This window comes from Phasianus colchicus, chromosome 38 (assembly GCF_987193195.1).
Source record: "Phasianus colchicus chromosome 38, bPhaCol1.hap1.1, whole genome shotgun sequence".
Taxonomy (NCBI): domain Eukaryota; kingdom Metazoa; phylum Chordata; class Aves; order Galliformes; family Phasianidae; genus Phasianus; species Phasianus colchicus.
The window spans coordinates 1,651,194-1,675,315 of NC_143473.1; the positions used below are offsets into that span (position 1 = coordinate 1,651,194).

General features: G+C 59.8%; 3 protein-coding genes across 3 annotated transcripts; 2 read left to right on the top strand and 1 right to left on the bottom strand.

Annotated features, from left to right (window-relative positions):
- The first annotated feature begins 1,067 nt into the window (after nucleotides 1–1,067).
- SNRPD2 (small nuclear ribonucleoprotein D2 polypeptide) lies at nucleotides 1,068–6,467 on the top strand. The gene is made up of 3 exons (XM_090130046.1): nucleotides 1,068–1,175; nucleotides 4,354–4,533; nucleotides 5,737–6,467. Coding segments are annotated over exons 1-3 (357 nt in total). The 5' UTR covers nucleotides 1,068–1,173; the 3' UTR covers nucleotides 5,912–6,467.
- Nucleotides 6,468–7,213: 746 nt separating this feature from the next.
- On the top strand, nucleotides 7,214–17,283 carry MEIOSIN (meiosis initiator). Its single transcript, XM_090130045.1, has 9 exons — nucleotides 7,214–7,252; nucleotides 7,669–7,723; nucleotides 9,078–9,165; nucleotides 9,255–9,333; nucleotides 10,535–10,759; nucleotides 10,883–10,914; nucleotides 11,589–11,743; nucleotides 12,777–12,866; nucleotides 14,367–17,283. The coding sequence occupies exons 7-9, from the start codon at nucleotides 11,613–11,615 to the stop codon at nucleotides 14,545–14,547; spliced, it is 402 nt and encodes a 133-aa protein (XP_089986171.1). The 5' UTR covers nucleotides 7,214–7,252; nucleotides 7,669–7,723; nucleotides 9,078–9,165; nucleotides 9,255–9,333; nucleotides 10,535–10,759; nucleotides 10,883–10,914; nucleotides 11,589–11,612; the 3' UTR covers nucleotides 14,548–17,283.
- Nucleotides 17,284–17,379: 96 nt separating this feature from the next.
- On the bottom strand, nucleotides 17,380–22,633 carry LOC149913386 (cytochrome c oxidase subunit 7A1, mitochondrial-like). Its single transcript, XM_090130044.1, has 4 exons — nucleotides 22,600–22,633; nucleotides 20,439–20,531; nucleotides 19,048–19,132; nucleotides 17,380–17,526 (listed from the first exon to the last, which is right to left on the bottom strand). The coding sequence occupies exons 1-4, from the start codon at nucleotides 22,612–22,614 to the stop codon at nucleotides 17,471–17,473; spliced, it is 249 nt and encodes an 82-aa protein (XP_089986170.1). The 5' UTR covers nucleotides 22,615–22,633; the 3' UTR covers nucleotides 17,380–17,470.
- Nucleotides 22,634–24,122: the final 1,489 nt, after the last annotated feature.

Consider the following 24,122-nt stretch of genomic DNA (forward strand, 5'->3'; position numbering starts at 1 on the left):
ACCCCCCCCCCCCCCCTTTGGCCTCCAGCCAATCAGCCCCCAGCCTCACTACTTGGCCACGCCCCCTCCCCCCCCGTTGGCCACGCCCCCCCACACTCATTCCTGGCTTTCAGCCAATGAAACTCCCCGCCACTCGGCCACGCCCCCCCCCGCCCCCCCCCGAACCCACCCCCCCCCCCCCCCCTCCACGTCCTGGCCTCCAGCCAATCAGATCGCGGCAATCTCACTTCGGTCACAACCCACCCTCCTTCCCCCCCCCCCCCCCCGGGCTTCCAGCCAATCAGACCCCAGCCTCACGCCTTGCCCATCCCCCCCCCCCCCTCTGATCGCCAGCCAATGACCCCCCTTCCCTTCACCTTAGCCACGCCCCCTCCTGGCCTCCAACCAATAAGACCCCACCCTGACCCCGCCCACTCTACCTAGACCACGCCTATGCTGGCCTCCAGCCAATGAGAACCCAGCCCCCTTCTTTTGGCCTTGCCCCCTTCCTGGCCTCCAGCCAATGAGAACCCAGCCCCCCCCCCCCCCGTTCATTGGCCACGCCCCCCCTTCTGGCATCCAGCCAATGAAACCCTCCCTTCCACCCTGGACCACGCCCACCCCTCCCCCATGGCCGCCAGCCAATGGGAATCTCAGCCTCCCCCAGTGGCCACGCCCCCATTCCCTAACCACGCCCACCTTCTAACCGCGCTCCGCGACGAGGCCACGCCCCTTCGAGCGCTTAGCCACGCCCACTACCCTCAGGCCACGCCCCCCTCTCCCATTCCTCCCACGGTTACCATTTCGCCCTCCCCCCCCCCCATGGCGGTTCCCAAACCCCCCCCTCCCGGTCATTTCCAGCCCCCCCCGCACATTTCCGTATCCTTTCCCACCCCCCCGGAGCATTTCTCCCCCTTCGCGGCCATTTCCATCCCATAATATCCGCTTCCATTCCTCCCTCCCCCCCCTCCCAGTCTGCCTCCGTGGCCTCCCCCAGGCCACGCCCCCTTTCCCCCGTAGGCCACGCCCCTCATCTCACTCCCGCGCATGCGCAGGTCGCCCTCCCTGTCTTCCCGCGCTCTGAGCCGGAAGTGGTTACCCTGGAGCGTTAGAGTGACCCGGAAGCGGAAGTGAGAGGGGAGAAGCGCGTGTGAGCGGAGGAGCTGAAGCGCAGCGGAGGGGAACGGAGCCGCCATGTGAGGGGGAGATGGGAAGGAGGGGGGGGGGGGGTAGAGGGGTGCTGGAGGACTGGGATAACGGGATAACGGGATGGTGGAGGACTGGGGTGTCGGGATATATCGAGATGGTGGAGGACTGGGGGGGCTGGGGTGCCGGGATACAGAGATGGTGGAGGACTGGGGTGCCAGAATACTGGGTTGCTGGAGGACTGGGTTGCTGGGATGCTGGAGGACGGAGGTGTCAGGATATTGAGATGCTGGAGGACTGGGGTGCCAGAATACTGGGGTGCTGGAGGACTGGGTTGTTGGGATGCTGCGATGCTGCAGGACTGAGGTGCCAGGATATTGAGATGCTGGAGGTTTGGGGTTCCAGAATACCAAGATGCTGGAGGACTGGATTGCTGGGATCCCGGAGGACTGAGGTGCCAGGACACTGAGATGCTGGAGGACTGGATTGCTGGGATGCTGGAGGACTGGGGTGCCAGGATAGCAACATGTTGGAGGACTGGGGTGTTGGGATGCTGGAGGACTGAGATGCTGGAGGTCTGGGTTGCTCGGATATTGAGATGGTGGAGGACTGGGGTTCCAGAATACCAGCATGCTGGAGGACTGGACTGCTGAGATCCCTGAGGACCGAGGTGCCAGGATACTGAGATGCTGGAGGACTGGATTGCTGTGATGCTGGAGAACTGGGGTGCTGGGATGTTGCAGGACTGAGATGCCAGGATACTGAGATGCTGGAGGACTGGGATATTGGGTTATTGAGATGCTGGAGGACTGAGGTGCCAGGATACTGAGATGCTGGAGGACTGGGATGCTGGAGGTTTGGGGTACCAGGATACTGAGATGCTGGAGGACTGGGGTTCCAGAATACTGGAATACTGGGGTGCTGGGATGCTGGAGGACTGGATTGTTGGGATGCTGGAGGACTGAGGTGCCAGGATACTGAGATGCTGGAGGACTGGGATGCTGGAGGTTTGGAGTACCAGGATACTGAGATGCTGGAGGACTGGGGTGCCAGAATACTGGGTTGCTGGGATGCTGGGATGCTGGAGGAATGAGTTGCCAGGGTACTGAGAAGGTGGAATACTGGGGTGCTGGAATACTGGGTTGCTGGGATGCTGGAGGACTGGGTTGCTGGGATGCTGTGTTACTGGGGTGCCAGTATACTGAAATGCTGGAGGACTGGGATGGTGGGGAACTGGGGTGCTGGGATGCTGGAGGTTTGGGGTGCCAGGATACCAAGATGCTGGAGGACTGCATTACCAGGATGCTGGAGAATTGGGGTGTCAGGGTACTGAGATGCTGGAGGATTGGGGTGCTGGGATACTGGGGGAACAAAGTAATGGGATATTGGGGTACTGGAGGCCTGGTGTTCTGGGATTGTGGGGTACTGGGGGACTGGAGGACTGGTATACTGGGATTGTGGGGGACTGGAGGACTGGGGTGCTGGGATTGTGGGGGACTGGGGGACTGGAGGACTGGTGTACTGGGATTGTGGGGTACTGGGGGACTGGAGGACTGGTGTACTGGGATTCTGGGGTACTGGAGGACTGGGGTGCTGGGATAGTGGGGTGTTGGGGGACTGGAGGACTGGTGTACTGGGATTGTGGGGTACTGGAGTACTGGAGGACTGGGGTGCTGGGATAATGGGGTGTTGGGGTGCTGCCTTACTGGGAGTTGGAGGTACTGGGATGTTGGGGTAAGAAAGGATTGAGATGATGGGGTGTTGGGATATTGGGGTAATGGGGCACTGAGATGTGGGGGTTTGGGGGCACTGGGACACCAGAAGATGGGGACACTGGGACAGGGGAGACGTTGGGACATGAGGATGTTGGGATATTGGGATAATGGGGACTCTGGGACGTGGGGGCATTGGGGTGTGGGAATATGGGGATGCTGAGACATGGGAATGCGGGGACTCTGGGATATTGGGACATGGAGACAATGGGATTTGGGTTTATGGGACACCTGGAAATGGGGGTACGGGGACACTGGGATATGGAGACAGCAGGGTGTGGGGGTATGGGGACATTGGGACATAAAGGCATGGAGACACTGGGATTTGGGTTTATGAGGACATGGAGACATTGGGGTTTGGGTTTATGGGGACATAAAGACATGGGGACTTTGGGATTTGGGTTTATGGGGACACCAGGACATGGGAATATGGGGACATTGGGACATGGAGACATTGGGATATGGGGACATTGGGATGGAGGATTATGGGGACTTTGTGACATAAAGACACGGGGACTTTGGGATTTGGGTTTATGCGGACACTGGGACATGGAGACATTGGGGTTTGGGTTTATGGGGACATTGGGACATGGAGACATTGGGATTTGGGTTTATGGGGACATGGAGACACTGGGATTTGGGTTTATGGGGACATTGGGACATGGAGACATTGGGTTTTGGGACATTGGGATGGAGGAATGTGGGGACAGTGGGACATAAAGACATGGGGACTTTGGGATTTGGGTTTATGGGGACACCAGGACATGGGAATATGGGGACATTGGGACATGGAGCCATTGGGATTTGGGTTTATGGGGACATTGGGACATGGAGCCATTGGGATTTGGGTTTATGGGGACCTTTGGACATGGAGACACTGGGATTTGGGTTTATGGGGACACGGAGACACTGGGATTTGGGTTTATGGGGACATTGGGATCATGGAGACATTGGGATATGGGGATATAGGGATATTGGGATGGAGGATTATGGGGACATTGAGACATAAAGACACGGGGACTTTGGGATTTGGGTTTATGGGGACACTGGGACATGGAGACATTGGGGTTTGGGTTTATGGGGACCTTTGGACATGGAGATGTTGGGATTTGGGTTTATGGGGACACGGAGGCACTGGGATTTGGGTTTATGGGGACACTGGGACATGGAGACATTGGGGTTTGGGTTTATGGGGACATTGGGACATGGAGACATTGGGATTTGGGTTTATGGGGACACCAGGACATGGGAATATGGGGACATTGGGACATGGAGACATTGGGGTTTGGGTTTATGGGGCCATTGGGACATGGAGACATTGGGGTTTGGGTTTATGGGGCCATTGAGACATAAAGACACGGAGACACTGGGATTTGGGTTTCTGGGCACACTGGGGCCCTCAGGTTGCACCCAACCCCCCCAGACCATTTACCCCATGTCCCCCCCCCAAAAAAAGGAGCCTCCTGAACAAACCCAAGAGCGAGATGACGCCGGAGGAGCTGCAGAAGCGCGAGGAGGAGGAGTTCAACACCGGGCCGCTGTCGGTGCTGACGCAGTCGGTGAAGAACAACACGCAGGTGCTCATCAACTGCCGCAACAACAAGAAGCTGCTGGGCCGCGTCAAGGCCTTCGACAGGTCGGGGAGGAGGGGAAGCACTTCCGGGGTCACGTGGGACGGGGGCACTTCCGGGGTCACTTTTGTGGTGTCATGTGGGTGTTGTTGTATGGGGGAACTTCCGGGGTCGCTGGGTGTGGCCTTGTTGTTGCATGTAACTACTTCCGGGGTCAGTTTGTGGTGTCATGTGGGTGTTTGTGTTGTATGGGAGAACTTCTGGGGTTGTGGGGTGTGGCTCTGTTTTCGCGTGCAACTGCTTCCGGGGGGAGGGGGGAGGGGGGTCATGTGGATGTACTTCCGGGGGCATGTGGGGGGTGAACTCACTTCTGGGCTCAGGTGGAGTTACTTCCGGGGGCACGTTAGGGCACGTGCGGGGGGGGGGGGGATGGACTCACTTCCGGGGTCAGGTGGAGTTACTTCCGGGGTCATGCGGGGGGGGGGGGTGGGCACTTGTGTCAGGTTGAGGGTAGTTCCACTGTCACGTAAAAGCACTTCCGGGGTCATGTTGGGGCACGTGTGGCGGGGGGGGGGGGCTGACTCACTTCCGGGGTCAGGAGGAGGGTGTTTCCCTTGTTATATGGGGACACTTCCGGTGTCACGTGGTGGGGGGCACTTGCAGTGTCGCATGGAGGCTGTTTCCATTGTCGCATGAAAGCACTTCCGGGGTCAAATGGGGAGGCACTTCCGGGGTCACATGGGGGGGGACACCTCCACTAAGGCTGAACATCATCATCACTTGGGGGGGGGGGGGGGATCTCTGTTGTCCCCCCCCCCCCTCCAACCTCCCCCAAACCCCCATCAACCCCCCTCCCTCCCCCCATTATTTTGCTGTCCCCCCCCCCCAGTTTTTACCCCCCTTCCCCCCCCCATTTACCCCCCTTTCCCCCTCATGATTTTGCCACCCCCCCCTAATTTTTACTCCCCCTTTCCCCCCCTCCATTTTTACACACCTTTCTCCCTCCCCCCTAATTTTTACCCCCTTCCCCCCCCAATTTTTACCCCCTTTCCCCCTACCCCCCAACTTTTACCCCCCTTTTCCCCCCCCATTTACCCCCCTTTCCCCCTCCCCCCCATTTTTTTGCCACCCCCCCCCCAATTTTTACTCCCCTTTCCCCCCCCCCCAATTTTTACCCCCCTTTTCCCACTCCCCCCTCATTTTTCCCCCTCCCCCCTCATTTCCCCCCCCCCCCCCCCTCATTTTTACCCCCCCTTGCCCCCCCCCAGGCACTGCAATATGGTCCTGGAGAACGTGAAGGAGATGTGGACGGAAGTCCCGAAAAGTGGCAAAGGCAAAAAAAAATCCAAACCCGTCAACAAAGATCGTTACATCTCCAAAATGTTCCTGCGGGGGGATTCCGTCATCGTCGTCCTCCGTAACCCCCTGATCGCTGGGAAATAGAGGGACCCCCCCCCAAAAAAAAAATCACCAGGACCCCCCCCCAACCATCCTATAGGACCCCCAGTATTTCAAGAGGCTCCCCCCAGTCTCATACTGGGAGCCCTGACTTCATACTGGGATTCAGGACCCCCTTCCCACCCCCCCCAGGACTTCAGGATGGAGACCCCCACCCTGAGGCCCCCCCCCAAAAAGAAGAATCACCAGGACCCCCCCCATCCATCCTATGGGACCCCCAGCATTTCAAGAGGCTCCCCCCAGTCTCATACTGGGAGCTCCAGTCTCATACTGGGAGCCCTGACTTCATACTGGGATTCAGGACCCCCTTCCCCCCCCCACCAGACTTCAGGATGGAGACCCCCACCCTGAGCCCCCCCCCCCCAAAAAGAAGAATCACCAGGACCCCCCCCAACCATCCTATGGGACCCCCAGCACTGCAGGAGGCTCCCCCCAGTCTCATACTGGGAGCTCCAGTCTCATACTGGGAGCCCTGAGTTCATACTGGGATTCAGGACCCCCTTTCCCCCACCCCCAGACTTCAGGATGGAGACCCCCACCCTGAGCCCCCCCCCAAAAAAAAGAATCGCCAGGACCCCCCCCATCCATCCTATGGGACCCCCAGTATTTCAAGAGGCTCCCCCCAGTCTCATACTGGGAGCTCCAGTCTCATACTGGGAGCCCTGAGTTCATACTGGGAGCCCATAGGACCCCCTCTGAGACCCCCCCCCCCCAGTTTCATACTGGAACCTCCTCAGCCCCCCCCCCCCATTAATACTGGGACCCCCCAGCTTCATACTGGGACTCCCCTGAGCCCCCCCCCATTTTCCCAGTCTCATACTGGGAGCTCCAGTCTCATACTGGGAGCCCCACCTTCATACTGGGAGCCCATAGGACCCCCTCTGAGACCCCCCCCCCCCAGTTTCATACTGGAACCTCCTCAGCCCCCCCCCCCCATTAATACTGGGACCCCCCAGCTTCATACTGGGACCCCCCTGAGCCCCCCCCCATTTTCCCAGTCTCATACTGGGAGCCCCACCTTCATACTGGGAGCCCATAGGACCCCCTCTGAGACACCCCCCCCCCCAGTTTCATACTGGGACCCCCCCCCAGGGGTCTACAGGAGGATGTTGGGAGGGGGGGGGGCGTCACTGCGACGTACGTCGTCGCCCCCCCCCCCCAAAAAAAAAAAAAAGAAAAAAATAAACGGAATAAAAACGGTTCGTTCTCCTTTAATTCCTTCGCGTCGTTCCGGGAGAGGGGGGGCGTGGCTAAGCGTGGCCACGCCCCCAAGATTTCCCGCCGGCGCGCCGATTTGCCGCCAATTCTCGAAGCCGCCCGGGAAAGGTGCGAATAAGGGGAGGGGGGGGGGCGGGGCCACCCCTCCCCCCCTCCCTTCCGAATTTAAAGGCGCAGTGACCCCCCCCCAAAAATACCCCTCCTGACCCCCCCCCCCCTCAGGACCCGCTCCTGTTGCCCCCCCCCCCATAATTATGGTACCAATGGGGGGGGGGTATTTGGGGGGGGGGTCACTGCCCCTAAGAAGGGGGGGGGGGTGTTTATGGGGTGGGGGGGTCCGGTGTCGACCCTCATGTCCCCCCCCCCCCTCCCCCCCCATTTTAAGGATATGGTGACCCCCCCCCCTTCCTTCTTAGCGCCCCCCCCCCCCCCCCAGGACCTGTTTTTTTTGAGGGGGGGGGGCCAGGAGCCCACCCTGATGTGTGCCCCCCCCCTTCCCCCCCCCCCCCCCCAATCGGTGGCAGATGCGGCGCCCAAAGGGCAGCGTTGCCCCCCCCACGATGGGACCCGGAGCCGCCGGTGAGGGGGGGGGGGGGGTTTGAGATCCCACCGCCCCCCCCCATGACCCCCCCCCATTCCTATGCCCCCCCCCCATCCTATGCCCCCCCCCCCATGTCAATCTCACCTGACCCATGACCCCCCCCCTCCCAACTCCTTGTCCCCCCCCACCCCCCCCATGTCCCCTTTTATCACCCCCCCGTGTCCCCCCCCCCATGTCCCTCTATGTCCCCCCCGCCAATGTTCACCTTAAGGCCCCCCCCAGGTGCCCCCCCATGTCCCCCCCCATGCCCCCCCCCCATGTCCCTCTATGCCCCCCCCAATTGTCCCCCCCCCCCACGTGCCCTGATTTCCCCCCCCCATGTCCCCCCATTATGTCACACCTGTGCCCCCCCCATGCCCCCCCCATGTCCCTCTATGTCCCCCCCCACTTCTCCCTGATGCCCCCCCAGGTGCCCCCCCCATATCCCCCTTTGTCCCCCCCCCACGTACCCTGATGTCCCCCCCCACATCCCCTTATGTCACACCTGTGCCCCCCCCATGCCCCCCCCATGCCCCCCCCAGGTCCCTCTATGCCCCCCCCCATGTCCCCCCTATGTCCCCCCCCCACGTGCCCTGATCCCCCCCTACGTCCCCCTGATGCCCCCCCCAATGCCCCCCCATATCCCCCTATGTCCCCCCCAAGACCCCCCCCCACGTACCCTGATGTCCCCCCCCCCACGTCCCCTTATGTCACACCTGTGCCCCCCCCCATGTCCCTCTATGCCCCCCCCATCCTCCTGATGCCCCCCCCATGTGTCCCCCCCCCCATATCCATGTCCCCCCCCACGTCTCCCTGATGCCCCCCCAGGCGCCCCCCCCATGTCCCCCCATGTCCCCCCCCTACGTACCCTGATGTCCCCCCCCCACATCCCCTTATGTCACACCTGTGCCCCCCCCATGCCCCCCCCTCGTACCCTGATGTCCCCCCCCAGGTGCCCCCCCCATGTCCCCCTTTGTACCCCCCATGTCCCCCCCCCACGTGCCCTGATGCCCCACCCAGGTGTCCCTTTATGTCCTCCCCCCATGCCCCCCCCCACGTCCCCTTATGTCACACCTGTGCCCCCCCCGTTTCCATCTATGCCCCCCCCCATGTCCCCCTTTGTCCCCCCATGCCCCCCCCCCACGTACCCTGATGTCCCCCCCCCACATCCCCTTATGTCACACCTGTGCCCCCCCCATGTCCCCCCCCATGTCCCTCTATGCCCCCCCCATCCCCCAGATGCCCCCCCCATGTGCCCCCCCCATATCCCCTTTGCCCCCCCATCTTATCACCCATCATCCCCCCCCCCCTTATCACCTCTTATCGCCCCCCCCCGTGCGCCCCCCCCCCCAGCCCCCCCCGCCACCATTGGCCCTCCATGCTGCGGGATCTGGCCCAGATGGTTCCATGGCCCCACGCCGCGGGGGGGCCCCGAACTCAGGTATTTTTTTTGTGGAGGGGGGGCTGGGAGGGGGGGGGGGGTCCAATCACCCCCCCCCCACCCATCTGTTGCCCCCCCCCCCAAAACAGGGTCAGGTTCTGCACAACGTCCTGGGTTACATCCGGCACCTGCAGAGCAGCCTGAGCGCAGCCAGGAGGGGGGGGGCAGGTAATGAGGGACCCCCCCCCAAAAAAAAAAACACTACAATATATGGGACACCACCAGGGACCCCACCCCAAATTGAGAACCACTCCCCCCCCCCAAAAAACCCCCAATGATGAACCCCCCACCCCATAACCTCCTTCTCCCCCCCCCCAATGACCCCCCCACCGCATAACTCCCCCCATAACCCCTATTAGAAGACCCCCAGTGACCCCCCCACCCCATAACCCCAATTACAAGACCCCCCCATAACCCCCCATCCCATAATCTCCATTTCCCCCCCCCAGCGACCCCCCCCAGCCCATAACCTGAATTAAAGACCCCCCCCATGACCCCTATTAGAAGCCCCCCAATGACCCCCCCACCCCATAACCCCAATTAAAGACCCCCCCATGACCCCTATTTAAGACCCCCCATGACCCCCCCACCCCATAACCCCAATTAAAGACCCCCCATGACCCCTATTTAAGACCCCCAATGACCCCCCCACCCCATAACCTCCATTCCCCCCCCATGACCCCCCCACCCCATAACCCCAATTAAAGACCCCCCCCATGGCCCCTATTTAAGACCCACAATGACCCCCCCACCCCATAACCTCCATTCCCTCCCCAATGACCCCCCCACCCCATAAACCCAATTAAAGACCCCCCCATGACCCCTATTTAAGACCCCCCATGACCCCCCCACCCCATAACCCCAATTAAAGACCCCCCCATAACCCCTATTAGAAGCCCCCCAATGACCCCCCCACCCCATAATCTCCATTCCCCCCCCAGTGACCCCCCCCCCATAATCCCCATTACAAGACCCCCCCCATAACCCCTATTAGAAGCCCCCCAATGACCCCCCCACCCCAATAACCCCAATTACAAGACCCCCCCATAACCTCCCCACCCCATAATCTCCATTCCCCCCCCCATGACCCCCCACCCCAATTACAAATCCCCCCCCCATGACCCTTATTTGAAGACCCCCAATGACCCCCCCACCCCATAACCCCAATTACAAGCCCCCCCCACGACCCCCCACCCCATAACCCCCCCATTTGTCCCCCCCCACCCCACAGCCCCCCCCCCCCACCATCACAGATGTGGGGCCGAGCTCTGGGACCTCAGTGGGGTAAGTCCCATTTTTGGACCTGGAGGGGGGGCACCCATGGGTGCTGCCCCCCCCCCCCCAAATTAAAATCCTTCCCCCCCTCCAGGCAGCTCCTGGTTCCCTATGAGGAAGAGGAGGAGGAAGCACGTGGGGGGGGGCCCTGGTTGAACCCTATAAATTGGGACCCCCTGAGCCCCACAGCAGCACAACGGGGCGGGGGGGGGGACGTCCACCTTGTCCCCCCCCCCACGACAAAAAGGGATTTTGGGACTCAGCCCATCTTTATTGGCCTCCCCACCCCCCCCGGGACCCCCTGAGGATGTGGCACGAGGTGGGGGCAATGGGGATAAATTGGGGGGGGGGGGGACAAGGACACATCATGGGGGGGGGCGGGGGGGGGGTGAGGGGGGGGGGTGGCGATGTCACCGTGTTCAGTGACCCCCCCCCCCCACAGCGCTGTTTGCAGAGGTCTGTCTGAGCCCACAGGTGGGGACTGTCACCCCCCCCTCACCCCCCCCCCAAAATGTCACCCCCCCCAATGTCACCCCCCCACCCCCCCCACTGTCCTATCATCGTCCCCCCCACCTTGGTGTCAGCCCCCCCCCCCTTTTGTCACCTCTTCTTCCCCCCCCCCAATGTCACCCCCCCCCTTTTGTCACCTCTTCTTGTCCCCCCCCATGCCACCCCCCCCAATGTCACCTCCCCCCCCCTTTTGTCACCTCTTCTGTGTCCCCCCCCCATGCCACCCCCCCAATGTCACCTCCCCCCCCCCCTTTTGTCACCTCTTCTTGTCGCCCCCCCCAGTGTCACCCCCCCCAAAGTCACCCCCCCCCCCCTACTGTCCTATCATTGCCCTCCCCGCTTTGGTGTCACCCCCCCCCCTTTTGTCACCTCTTCTCCCCCCCCCCAATGTCACCCCCCCCTTTTGTTACCTCTTCTTGTCACCCCCCCCAAAGTCACCCCCCCCAAAGTCACCCCCCCCCCCACTGTCCTATCATCGCCGTCCCCACCTTGGTGTCACCCCCCCCTTTTGTCACCCCTTCTTATCACCCCCCCCCAACGTCACCCCCCCCCCCTTGGTGCCACCCCCTATTTTCAGCCCCCCCCCGCCCCCCCCATCCTTGCCATCCCCCCCACGGTGACACCGCTGTCCCCCGCAGCCCCCCCCGGTGTCCCCCCCCCGGATGGGGGGGTCGGCGAAGGGCCGCAGGGGGGGGCAGCAGCAGCAACAACAACGTGGCCCCCCCCGCGAAAAGAAGAAATGCGTCAATGGCTTCATCATGTTCTGCCGCCTCAACAGGAGGGCCTACATCCGGTGGGGGGGGCGGGGGGGGGCATTGGGGGCATTGGGGTCAATGGGGGCATTGGGGGCAATGGGGGCAATGGGGGCATTGGGGTCAATGGGGGCATTGGGGTATATGGGGTCAATGGGGGCAATGGGGGATTTGGGGTCAATGGTGAATATGGGATCAATGGGGTCAATGGGGTCAGTGGGGGCAATGGGGGGAATGGGGGCATTGGGGGCATTGGGGTCAATGGGGGCATTGGGGGCAATGGGGTCAATGGGGGCATTGGGGGAAATGGGGTCAATGGGGGCATTGGGGGAAATGGGGGCAATGGGGGCAATGGGGGCAATGGGGGCATTGGAGTCAATAGTGAATATGGGATCAATGGGATCAATGGGGGCATTGGGGGCAATGGGGGCATTGGGGGAAATGGGGGCAATGGGGTCAATGAGGGCATTGGGGGCAATGGGGCGAATTGGGGGCATTGGGCGAAATGGGGGCAATGGGGGCATGGGGGTATATGGGGTCATTGGGGTCAATGGGGGAAATGGGGGCAATGGGGGCATTGGGGGAAATGGGAACATGGGGGGCAATGGGGTCAATGGGGTCAATGGGAGCAATGGGGGCAATGGGGGATTTGGGGTCATTGGGGACATTGGGGGCATTGCGGTCAATGGGGGATTTGGGGTCAATGGGGGCAATGGGGGCATTGGGGTCAATGGGGGATTTGGGGTCAATGGGGGCAATGGGGGCATTGGGGGCAATGGGGGATTTGGGGTCAATAGGGTCAATGGAGGCATTGGGGGCAATGGGGGATTTGGGGTCAATAGGGTCAATGGAGACATCACTGGGGACATTTGGGGTCAATGGGGTCATCATTGGGGACATTGGGGACATGACTGGGGACATTTGGGGTCAATGGGGTCAATGGTGACACTGGGATCAATGGGGACATCCTTGGGGACATTTGGGGTCAGTGGGGACACGAGTGGGGACATTTGGGGTCAGCGGGGTCAATGGGGTCATCATTGGGGACACTGGGGACACGCGGTGACCCCGCAGCGCCCACCCGGGGACGGCGTCGACCGCCGCCACCAGGGAGCTGGCGCAGATGTGGCACCGCCTGAACGCAGCTGAGCGCCGGCCGTACTGGTGTGTACTGGGAGGGACTGGGAGGGACTGGGAGGGACTGGGAGGACTGGGAAGGATTGGGAGGACTGGGAGGGACTGGGAGGGGTTGGGAGGACTGGGAGGACTGGGAGGATTGGGAGGGACTGGGAGGAACTGGGATGGACTGGGAGGACTGGGAGGGGTTGGGATGGATTGGGATGGACTGGGATGGACTGGGAGGACTGGGAGGGGTTGGGAGGACTGGGAGGACTGGGAGGGGTTGGGATGGACTGGGGGGGACTGGGAGGACTGGGAGGAGTGGGGGGGACTGGGAGGACTGGGAGGATTGGGAGGACTGGGAGGGACTGGGATGGACTGGGAGGACTGGGAGGGGTTGGGATGGACTGGGAGGACTGGGAGGATTGGGAGGAACTGGGGGGGACTGGGAGGACTGGGATGGATTGGGAGGGACTGGGAAGGATTGGGAGGAACTAGGAGGACTGGGAGGAACTGGGAGGACTATGGGGGACTGGGGGGGACTGGGAGGACTGGGAGGACTGGGAGGATTGGGAGGAACTGGGAGGACTGGGAGGGACTGGGATGGACTGGGAGGACTGGGGGGGATTGGGATGGACTGGGAGGACTGGGAGGGGTTGGGAGGGACTGGGAGGAACTGGGAGGATTGGGAGGAACTGGGGGGGACTGGGAGGACTGGGATGGATTGGGAGGACTGGGAGGACTGGGAGGAACTGGGAGGGACTGGGGGGGACTGGGATGATTGGGAGGACTGGGCTGGATTGGGAGGACTGGGAGGAGTTGGGATGGACTGAGAGGACTGGGAGGACTGGGAGGGACTGGGAGGAACTGGGAAGGACTGGGGTGGATTGGGAGGGGCTGGGAGGACTGGGCTGGACTGGGAGGGACTGGGATGGACTGGGAGGACTGGGACAGGGCCATCACCTGGTGGTGTCACCCAGTGGTGTCACTCAGAAGCATCACCCAATGGCGTCACCCAACGATGTCACCATTGTGTCACCCAGTGGTGTCACCCAGAGATGTCACCCATTTTGCCACCCAATGGCGTCACCCAGTGCTGTCACCCAGAGCTGTCACCCAGAGGTGTCACCCATTGTGTCACCCAATGGCATCACCCAATGGTGTCACCCAGAGTTGTCACTCAGTGGTGTCACCTGGAGTTGTCATGAAACAGTGTCACCCAGTGGTGTCACCCAATGGTATCACCCAATGGTGTCACCCATTGTGTCACCCAATGGCATCACCCAGTGCTGTCACCCGGAGTTGTCACCCAGTGGTGTCACCCAGAGGTGTCACCCAACGGCATCACCCAATGCTGTCACCCATTGTGTCACCCGGAGTTGTCACGCAACGGTGTCACCCAGTGGTGTCACCCAGAGGTGTCACCCAACGGTGTCACCCAATGGCATCACCCAATGCTGTCACCCATTGTGTCACCCCGTGGCGTCACCCGGAGGTGTCACCCAGTGGTGTCACCCAATGCTGTCACCCGTTGTCACCCCGCAGTCTGTGCGCACGCCGCTACAGCCGTCTGCACAACCGCGTGCTGCGCCCGGCACGGGACGGTGACGATGACGGTGACAACGACGGTGACAACAACGGTGACAACGGTGACCCTGGTGCCACCCCTGCTCTCCTCCCTCTGCTGTTGGCCGGGGGGTCCGGGGGGGGGACGGCGCCGCCATGATGGCACCGCCAGCACCACCCACCCGTCAGCCACCCCAGTTTGTCCCCTTCCTGTCCCCGTGTCCCCAAATCCCAGTGACGTCCCCAAATCCCAATGATGTCCCCATATCCCGATGTCCCCATATCCCAATGTCCCCAAATCCCAATAATGTCCCCATATCCCAATGATGTCCCCAAATCCCACTGATGTCCCCATATCCCAATATCCCCATATCCCAATAATGTCCCCATATCCCAATGTCCCCATATCCCAATGACGTCCCCAAATCCCAATGATGTCCCCAAATCCCAATGATGTCCCCATATCCCAATGTCCCCAAATCCCAGTGACGTCCCCAAATCCCAATGACGTCCCCAAATCCCAATGATGTCCCCATATCCCAATGACGTCCCCAAATCCCAATAATGTCCCCAAATCCCAATGACGTCCCCATATCCCAATGTCCCCAAATCCCAATAATGTCCCCATATCCCAATGTCCCCATATCCCAATGATGTCCCCCAATCCCAATGTCCCCATATCCCAATAATGTCCCCAAATCCCAATGACGTCCCCATATCCCAATGTCCCCAAATCCCAATGATGTCCCCATATCCCAATGACGTCCCCAGATCCCAATGATGTCCCCATATCCCAATAATGTCCCCATATCCCAATAATGTCCCCAAATCCCAGTGATGTCCCCATATCCCAATGTCCCCAAATCCCAATAATGTCCCCATATCCCAATGTCCCCAGATCCCAATGATGTCCCCATATCCCAATGATGTCCCCAAATCCCACTGATGTCCCCATATCCCAATGTCCCCATATCCCAATAATGTCCCCAAATCCCAATGACGTCCCCATATCCCAATGTCCCCAAATCCCAATAATGTCCCCAAATCCCAATGACGTCCCCAAATCCCAATGATGTCCCCATATCCCAATAATGTCCCCAGATCCCAATGATGTCCCCATATCCCAATGTCCCCATATCCCAATAATGTCCCCAAATCCCAATAATGTCCCCATATCCCAATGTCCCCATATCCCAATAATGTCCCCAAATCCCAATGACGTCCCCATATCCCCGTGTTCCCATCCCATATCCCAATGATGTCCCCATCCCAATGTCCCCAGCCAATGTCCCCGTAACCAAAAGTCCCCACCCCGATGTCCCCATGTCCCCATCCCATATCCTAAAGATGTCCCCATCCCATATCCCAATGTCCCCATATCCCAATGTCCCAGTTATGTCCCCATCCCAATGTCCCCATGTCCCCATCCCATATCCCAATGTCCCCAAATCCCATAGCCCGATGTCCCCATTCAATGTCCCCATACCCCAATGTCCCCATATCCCAATGATGTCCCCATATCCCCATCCATGTCCCCATCCCATATCTCAATCATGTCCCCACCCCAATGTCCCCAAATCCCATATCCCCAATGTCCCCAATCCCATATCCCAATGATGTCCCCATCCAATGTCCCCATATCCCAATGTCCCCAACACCCCAATGTCCCCATATCCCATGTCTCCCCATCCCAAATCCCAATGGTGCCCCCACCCAATGTCCCCAATACCCCAATGTCCCCATATCCCAATGTCCCAATGATGTCCCCACCCAGTGTCCCCATGTCCCCATCCCATATCCCAGTGTCCCCAAATCCCATAGCCAATGTCCCCATTCAATGTCCCCATACCCCAATGTCCCCATATCCCAATGATGTCCCCATACCCCATATCCCAGTGTCCTCATCCAATGTCCCCGTGTCACTTTGGGGACATTTGGGGTCACACTTTGGGGCACTTTGGGGACACACTTTGGGGACACATTTTGGGGACATTTGGGGTCACATTTTGGGGACATTTGGGGTCACATTTTGGGACAATTTGGGGACACAATTTTGGGGACATTTTGGGACACAGCTCTCAAAGGTCCCTTTGGGGACACACTTATGGGGACATTTGGGGACACATTTTTGGGGTCACATTTTGGGGACATATGGGGTCAATTTGGGGACACTTGGGGTCACAATTTTGGGGACAGTTTGGGGACACATTTATGGGACATTTTGGGGTCACTTCAGGGACACAATTTTGGGGTCACATTTTGGGGACAGTTTGGGACAATTTGGGGACATTTGGGGTCACATTTTGGGATCACATTTTGGGGACACTTTGGGGACACATGGGACATTTTGGGGTCACTTCAGGGTCACTTCGGGGACACAATTTGGGGTCACATTTTGGGGACATTTGGGGTCAATTTGGGGACACTTGGGGTCACATTTTTGGGGACAGTTTGGGACAATTTGGGGACATTTGGGGTCACATTTTGGGATCACATTTTGGGGACACTTTGGGGACACATTTATGGGACATTTTGGAGTCACTTTGGGGACACAATTTGGGGTCACATTTTGGGGACACTTTGGGGACACATTTATGGGACATTTTGTGGTCACTTCAGGGTCACTTTGGGGACACAATTTGGGGTCAATTTGGGGACACTTACGGTCACATTTTTGGGGACAGTTTGGGACAATTTGGGGACATTTGGGGACACAATTTGGAGTCACATTTTGAGGACATTTGGGGTCAATTTGGGCTCACATTTTTGGGGACAGTTTGGGACAATTTAGGGACATTTGGGGACAGACTTTTAGGGTCACATTTTGGGGACACAATTTGGGGACACAATTTGGGGACATTTGGGGACATTTTTTGCTGCCCCCCCCCCTATTTGGGGACAACAAAACCCTTTTCTCACCCCGCACCCCAACCCAGACCCGCGTCATCGTCATTAATTGTCAGCATCATTAATTGATTAATTGCCAGCATCGTTAATTAATGAAGTGTCATTTATTGTCACCGTCCCGGGGGGGGGTCCGTCTGTCCGTCTGTCCGTCCGTCCCCCCCCACCCCGTCCCCCTTTTAGGGTTTCTTCGGCCTGGAGGCCTGAGCCAAACACCAGAGGGAATAGCAGGTGCCTGTGGGGACATTGTGGGGTTATGGGGTCATTGGGGACATTGGGGTCATTGGGGTCAATGGGGGCATTGTGGGGTTATGGGGTCAATGGGGACATTGGGGTCAATGGGGACATTGGGGTCATGGGGGTCATTGTGGGGTTATGGGGTCACTGGGGACATTGGGGACATTGTGGGGTTATGGGGTCATGGGGACATTGTGGGGTTATGGGGTCATTGGGGACATTGGGGACACTGTGGGGTTATGGGGTCATTGGGGTCAATGGGGGCATTGGGGTCATGGGGACATTGTGGGGTTATGGGGTCATTGGGGTCAATGGGGGCATTGGGGTCATTGGGGTCATTGGGGTCAATGGGGTCAATGGGATCAATGGGGACATTGGGGTCATGGGGACATTGTGGGGTTATGGGGTCATTGGGGTCAATGGGGGCATTGGGGTCATTGGGGTCATTGGGGTCAATGGGGTCAATGGGATCAATGGGGACATTGGGGTCATGGGGGTCATTGTGGGGTTATGGGGTCACTGGGGACATTGGGGACATTGTGGGGTTATGGGGTCATTGGGGTCATTGGGGTCAATGGGGTTAATGGGGACATTGGGGTCAATGGGGACATTGTGGGGTTATGGGACATAATGGGGTTGTAGGGTCAGCTGGGTCAATGGGGGCATTGTGGGGTCATTGGGGTCAGTGGGGACATTGGGGTCAATGGGAGCATTGTGGGGTTATGGGGTCATTGGGGACATTGGGGTCATAGGGGTCATTGTGGGGTTATGGGGTCATTGGGGTCAATGGGGTCATTGGGGTCATTGTGGGGTTATGGAGTCAATGGAGTCATTGGGGTCAATTGGGGCATTGGGGTCATTGGGGACATTGGGGACATTGTGGGGTTATGGGGTCATTGGGGTCATTGGGGTCAATGGGGTCAATGGGGACATTGGGGTCATGGGGACATTGTGGGGTTATGGGGTCATTGGGGTCAATGGGGTCAATGGGGTCAATGGGGACATTGGGGTCATGGGGACATTGGGGTCATGGGGACATTGTGGGGTTATGGGGTCATTGGGGTCAATGGGGGCATTGGGGTCATTGTGGGGTTATGGGGTCAATGGGGTCATTGTGGGGTTATGGGGTCATTGGGGTCAATGGGGTCATTGGGGTCATTGTGGGGTTATGGGGTCAATGGGGACATTGGGGACGTTGGGGACATTGGGGGGTCAATCGGGACATTGTGGGGTTATGGGGTCACTGGGGTCATTGTGGTCAATGGGGACATTGTGGGATTATGGGGTCATTGGGGTCATTGTGGGGTTATGGGGTCATTGGGGTCAATGGGGACATTGGGGTCATGGGGGACATTGTGGGGTTATGGGGTCACTGGGGACATTGAGGTCATTGTGGTCAATGGGGTCAATGGGGTCATGGGGACATTGGGGTTATGGGGTCAATGGGGTTCAAAGGGGATCCATGATGGGGTGGATGTGGTTATTATGGGATGTGGGGCGGTGCCCCCCCCCCTCGTACCCACAGAGCAGATGAGGGTGGTCAGGTGGTACAGAGCCGAGTCCATCGCCCCCCCCTTCAGGTGCACCGGGAGCCCGTTGTCCTCCTGGGGGGGGCACCCCCAAATTAATTAACCTCCCCCCTAATTAATTACCCCCTCCCCAAATTAATTAACCTCCCCCCGAATTAATTAACCCCCCCCAAATGAATCCCCCCCACCCCAACGCCTCCAATAACCCCCACCCCAAAGGAACCCAGCCCCCAATTACCCCCCACCCCCCCAAATTAATCACCCCCCCCCAAATTAATTACCCCCCCAAATTAATCACCCCCGCCCCCAATTAACCCCACCCCAAAACTAATTACCCCCACTCCCAAATCACCCCTACCCCCCCCCCAAATTAATTACTCCCCCTAATTACCCCCACACCTTTGCCCCCAATTACCCCCACCCCCTAATTAATTACCCCTCCCCCCAATTAATTACCCCACCCAATTAATTACCCCACCCCCAATTAACTACACCACCCCTAATTAAGTACCCCATCCCCTAATTAATTATCCCATCCCCAATTAATTACCCAACCCCCAATCAATTTCCCCACCCCTTCATTAATTACCCACCCAATTACCCCACCCCTAATTAATTACCCCACCCGTCATTAATTACCCCACCCCCTCATTAATTACCCCACCCCCAATTAATTACCCCACCCCATCATTAATTACCCCACCCGTCATTAATTACCCCACCCCCTCATTAATTATCCCACCCCCAATTAATTACCCCTGCCCCCAATTAATTACCCTACCCCCCAATTACCCCACCCCCCAATTAATTACCCCACCCCATCATTAATTACCCCACCCCCAATCAATTACCCCACCCAATTAATTACCACACCCCCAATTAATTACCCCACCCCCAATTAACTACACCACCCCTAATTAAGTACCCCACCCCCTAATTAATTATCCCACCCCCAATTAATTACCCCATCCCCAACTAATTACCCCACCCCCAATTAATTACCCCACCCCCCAATTAATTCCCCCCCCCATATTTTACTCCCCCCCCCATATTTCAGTGCCCCCCCCACACATTGGTGCCCCCTCCCCATATTTTGATGCCCCCCCCACATTTTGACTCCCCATATTTTTGTGCCCCCCCCCCCATATATTTGTGCCCCCCCATATTTCGATGCCCCCCTCCCATTTTACTCCCCCCCCCATAAATTGGTGCCCCCCCATATTTCACCCCCCCCCCCACATTTTGCTCCCCCCCCATATATTTGTGCCCCCCATATTTCAGTGCCCCCCCCATATTTCGATGCCCCCCCCCCAATATTTTACTGCCCCCCCCCCCCATATATTTGTGCCCCCCCCCCATATTTTGGTGCCCCCCCCCCCACCTGGAAAATCTTTTGGTGTTCATGGACGCGGTTGTGAATCCGCCGGGGGGTGGGGGGGGCCGGGGGGGGGCGCAGCAACCACAGAGGAGCAGCCTTTATTTAGGGGGGGGGGGGGGCACAAAAGGTTCAGACCCCCCCCCCCTCCCATAGCCCCATAAACCCCCCCATAAAAACCCCTCCAAGAAACCCCCCCCCCTCCTTTATAAGACCCCCCCCCATAGCTGTTCATAATGACCCCCCCCCAGCGTGACCCCCCCCCCTCAAAAATTCTCCCATAGAAAGCCCCCCCCGAAACCCCCCCCATAGGACCCCCCCCACCCATAGAACCCCTCAGAATGACCCCCCCCCATAGAGACCCCCCCCCATAATGACCCCCCCCCAAAAAACCCTCCTATAGAGACCCCCCCCATTTGACCCCCCACCCCCTCCCTGTATGACCCCCCCATACGACCCCCACTCCAATGACCCCCCCACAAAGACTCTCCCATAGAGGCCCCCCCCATACGACCCTCCCATAACGACCCCCCCCCCAAAAAAAGCCCTATTTCCCCCCCCCAACCCCCCTATAACCCCCCCCATAGCAACCCCCCCCACAGTGCCCCCCCCCACCCCATAAGCCCCCCCCAGACCCCATAGGACCCCCACCCCACCCCATAGGGGCCCAAACTCCACAGGACCCCCCCACCCCATAAGACCCCCCCCCCACCCCCTAGGACCCCCCCGACCCCATAAGGCCCCCCCAGCCCCATAGAGCCCCCCCACCCCATAGGACCCCCCCTGCCCCATAGGACCCCCACCCACCCTATAGGATCCCCCCGACCCCATAAGACCCCCCACCCCATAAGTGTCCCAAACTCCACAGGACCCCCCAACCCATACGACCCCCCCCCACCCCATAGTGCCCCCCACCCCATAGGACCCTCCCCACCCCATAAGACCCCCCCCAGCCCCATAGAGCCCCCATCCCAAAGTATTCCCCCCTCCCCCCGACCCCATAGTGCCCCCCACCCCATAAGTGTCCCAAACTCTATAGGACCCCCCCACCCCATAAGACCCCTGCCCCCCACCCCATAGTGCCCCCATCCCAAAGTATTCCCCCCCCCCGACCCCATAGGACCCCCCCTGCCCCATAGGACCCCCACCCACCCTATAGGAGCCCCTCACCCTATAGGACCCCCCCGACCCCATAACACCCCCCCACCCCATCATGCCCCCCACCCCATAAGACCCCCCCACCCCAAAAGTGTCCCACGCCCCATAGGACCCCCACCCACCCTATAGGAGCCCCTCACCCTATAGGACCCCCCCGACCCCTTAAGACCCCCCCACCCCATCATGTCCCCCACCCCATAAGACCCCCCACCCCATAAGTGTCCCAAACTCCATAGGACCCCCACCCCATACGACCCACCCCCCACCCCATAGTGCCCCCCCGCCCTATAAGGCCCCCCACCCCATAGGACCCCCCCCCACCCCAAAAGTGTCCCAAACTCCACAGGACCCCCCCACCCCATAAGACCCCCCCCCACCCCATTGAGCCCCCCGACACCATAGGACCCCCTCCACCCCCTAGGACCCCCCCCACCCCATAGAGCCCCCCCACCCCATAGGACCCCCCCTGCCCCATAGGACCCCCACCCACCCTATAGGACCCCCCCGACCCCATAAGACCCCCCCTGACCCCCTAGGACCCCCCCGACCCCATAAGGCCCCCCCAGCCCCAAAAAGCCCCCATCCCAAAGTTCCCCCCCCCCCGGACCCCATAGTGCCCCCCACCCCATAAGACCCCCCACCCCATAAGTGTCCCAAACTCCACAGGATCCCCCACCCCATACGACCCCCCCCCACCCCATGGGACCCCCCCGACCCCATAAGACTCCTCCAGCCCCATAGAGCCCCCATCCCAAAGTATCCCTCCCCCGACCCTATAGTGCCCCCCACCCCATAGGACCCCCCCGATCCCATAAGACCCCCCCACCCCATAAGACCCCCCCCACCCCATAAGTGTCCCACACCCCATAAGACCCCCCCCACCCCATAAGTGTCCCAAACTCCACAGGACCCCCCACCCCATAGAGCCCCCCACCCCATAGGACCCCCCGACCCCATAAGACCCCCCCCACCCCACAGGACCCCCCCGACCCCAAAAGCCCCCCCGCACCCTCAGGGCTCTCATCCTCCTCCGCCGTCCTTGCAGGGGGGGCACAAAGGACACCGCTGGGGGGGGGGGGCGGGGGGGGGGAGTCACGTGACGCGGGGTGGGGGGGGGGCGGTGCTGTGGGTCCCATCGAGGGGGGGCCGCGACGGGACGGCGGCGACGGGACCACGGGGTGACGGCGGGACCACGTGACCATGGGACCCCCCCCCCCCCAAAAAAAAAACCCCACTGTCAGAACCGCCGCCATGACCCCATAAATGGCCCGGCCCATAACCCCATAACCTCGGATCCCACGTCCCCATATCCTGTATCCCATAACTCCACCCCATAACCTCCCACCCCATAACATCACAACCCCATATCCTACATCCCATAACCCCCCACCCCATAACCCCCAACCCCATAACCTCCCCCACCCCATAACCCCCCCACCCCATAACCTCACAGTCCCATAAACCCCCCACCCCATAACTCCCACCCCATAACCCCATAATCCCATATCCTACACCCCATAACCCCCCACCCCACAACCCCCCACCCCATAACCTCCCACCCCAAAACTCCATATCCTACACCCCATAACTCCCCCCACCCCACAACCCCCCACCCCATAACCTCCCACCCCATAACCCCGCACCCCACAACCCCCCACCCCATAAACCCCCCCACCCCATAACAATCCCACCCCATAACCTCCCACCCCAAAACCCCATAACCCCATATCCTACACCCCCATAACCCCCCACCCAATAAACCCCTCACCCCATAACCTCACAACCCCATAACCCCCCCACCCCATAACTCCCACCCCATAACCTTCCACCCCATAACCTCCCACCCCAAAACCCCATAACCCCATATCCTGCACCCCATAAACCCCCCACCCCATAACAATCCCACCCCATAACCTCCCACCCCAAAACTCCATATCCTACACCCCATAACTCCCCCCACCCCACAACCCCCCACCCCATAACAATCCCACCCCATAACCTTCCACCCCAAAACCCCATAACCCCATATCCTACACCCCATAAACCCCCCACCCCATAACTCACACCCCATAACCCCATAATCCCATATCCTACACCCCATAACCCCCCCCACCCCATAACAATCCCACCCCATAACCCCCCCCATAACCTCCCACCCCATAACCTCACAACCCCATAAGCCGCCACCCCACAACCCCCCACCCCATAAACCCCCCCACCCCATAACCTCCCACCCCATAACCCCATAATCCCATATCCTACACCCCATAACCTCCCCCACCCCATAACAATCCCACCCCATAACCCCCACCCCATATCCTATATCCCATAACCCCATAACCCCCCCACCCCATAACCCCCCACCCCATAACCCCATAATCCCATATCCTACACCCCACAACCCCCCACCCCATAACCTCCCACCCCATAACCTCACAACCCCATAAGCCCCCACCCCACAACCCCCCACCCCATAAACCCCCCCATCCCATAACCCCCACCCCATAACCCCCACCCCATAACCTCACAACC

What these genes read in the sequence shown, in the direction of transcription:
- MEIOSIN (XM_090130045.1), top strand. Translation starts at nt 11,613, where the DNA reads ATGGGGGGGTCGGCGAAGGGCCGCAGGGGGGGGCAGCAGCAGCAACAA. An exon ending in AACAGGAGGGCCTACATCCG is followed by an intron (nt 11,744 to 12,776) that starts GTGGGGGGGGCG and finishes GTGACCCCGCAG; the next exon opens with CGCCCACCCGGGGACGGCGT. An exon ending in GCTGAGCGCCGGCCGTACTG is followed by an intron (nt 12,867 to 14,366) that starts GTGTGTACTGGG and finishes GTCACCCCGCAG; the next exon opens with TCTGTGCGCACGCCGCTACA.
- SNRPD2 (XM_090130046.1), top strand. An exon ending in CGCGTCAAGGCCTTCGACAG is followed by an intron (nt 4,534 to 5,736) that starts GTCGGGGAGGAG and finishes GCCCCCCCCCAG; the next exon opens with GCACTGCAATATGGTCCTGG.
- LOC149913386 (XM_090130044.1), bottom strand. An exon ending in AACACCAAAAGATTTTCCAG is followed by an intron (nt 19,133 to 20,438) that starts GTGGGGGGGGGG and finishes TGCCCCCCCCAG; the next exon opens with GAGGACAACGGGCTCCCGGT. An exon ending in CACCCTCATCTGCTCTGTGG is followed by an intron (nt 17,527 to 19,047) that starts GTACGAGGGGGG and finishes ATGTCCCCACAG; the next exon opens with GCACCTGCTATTCCCTCTGG.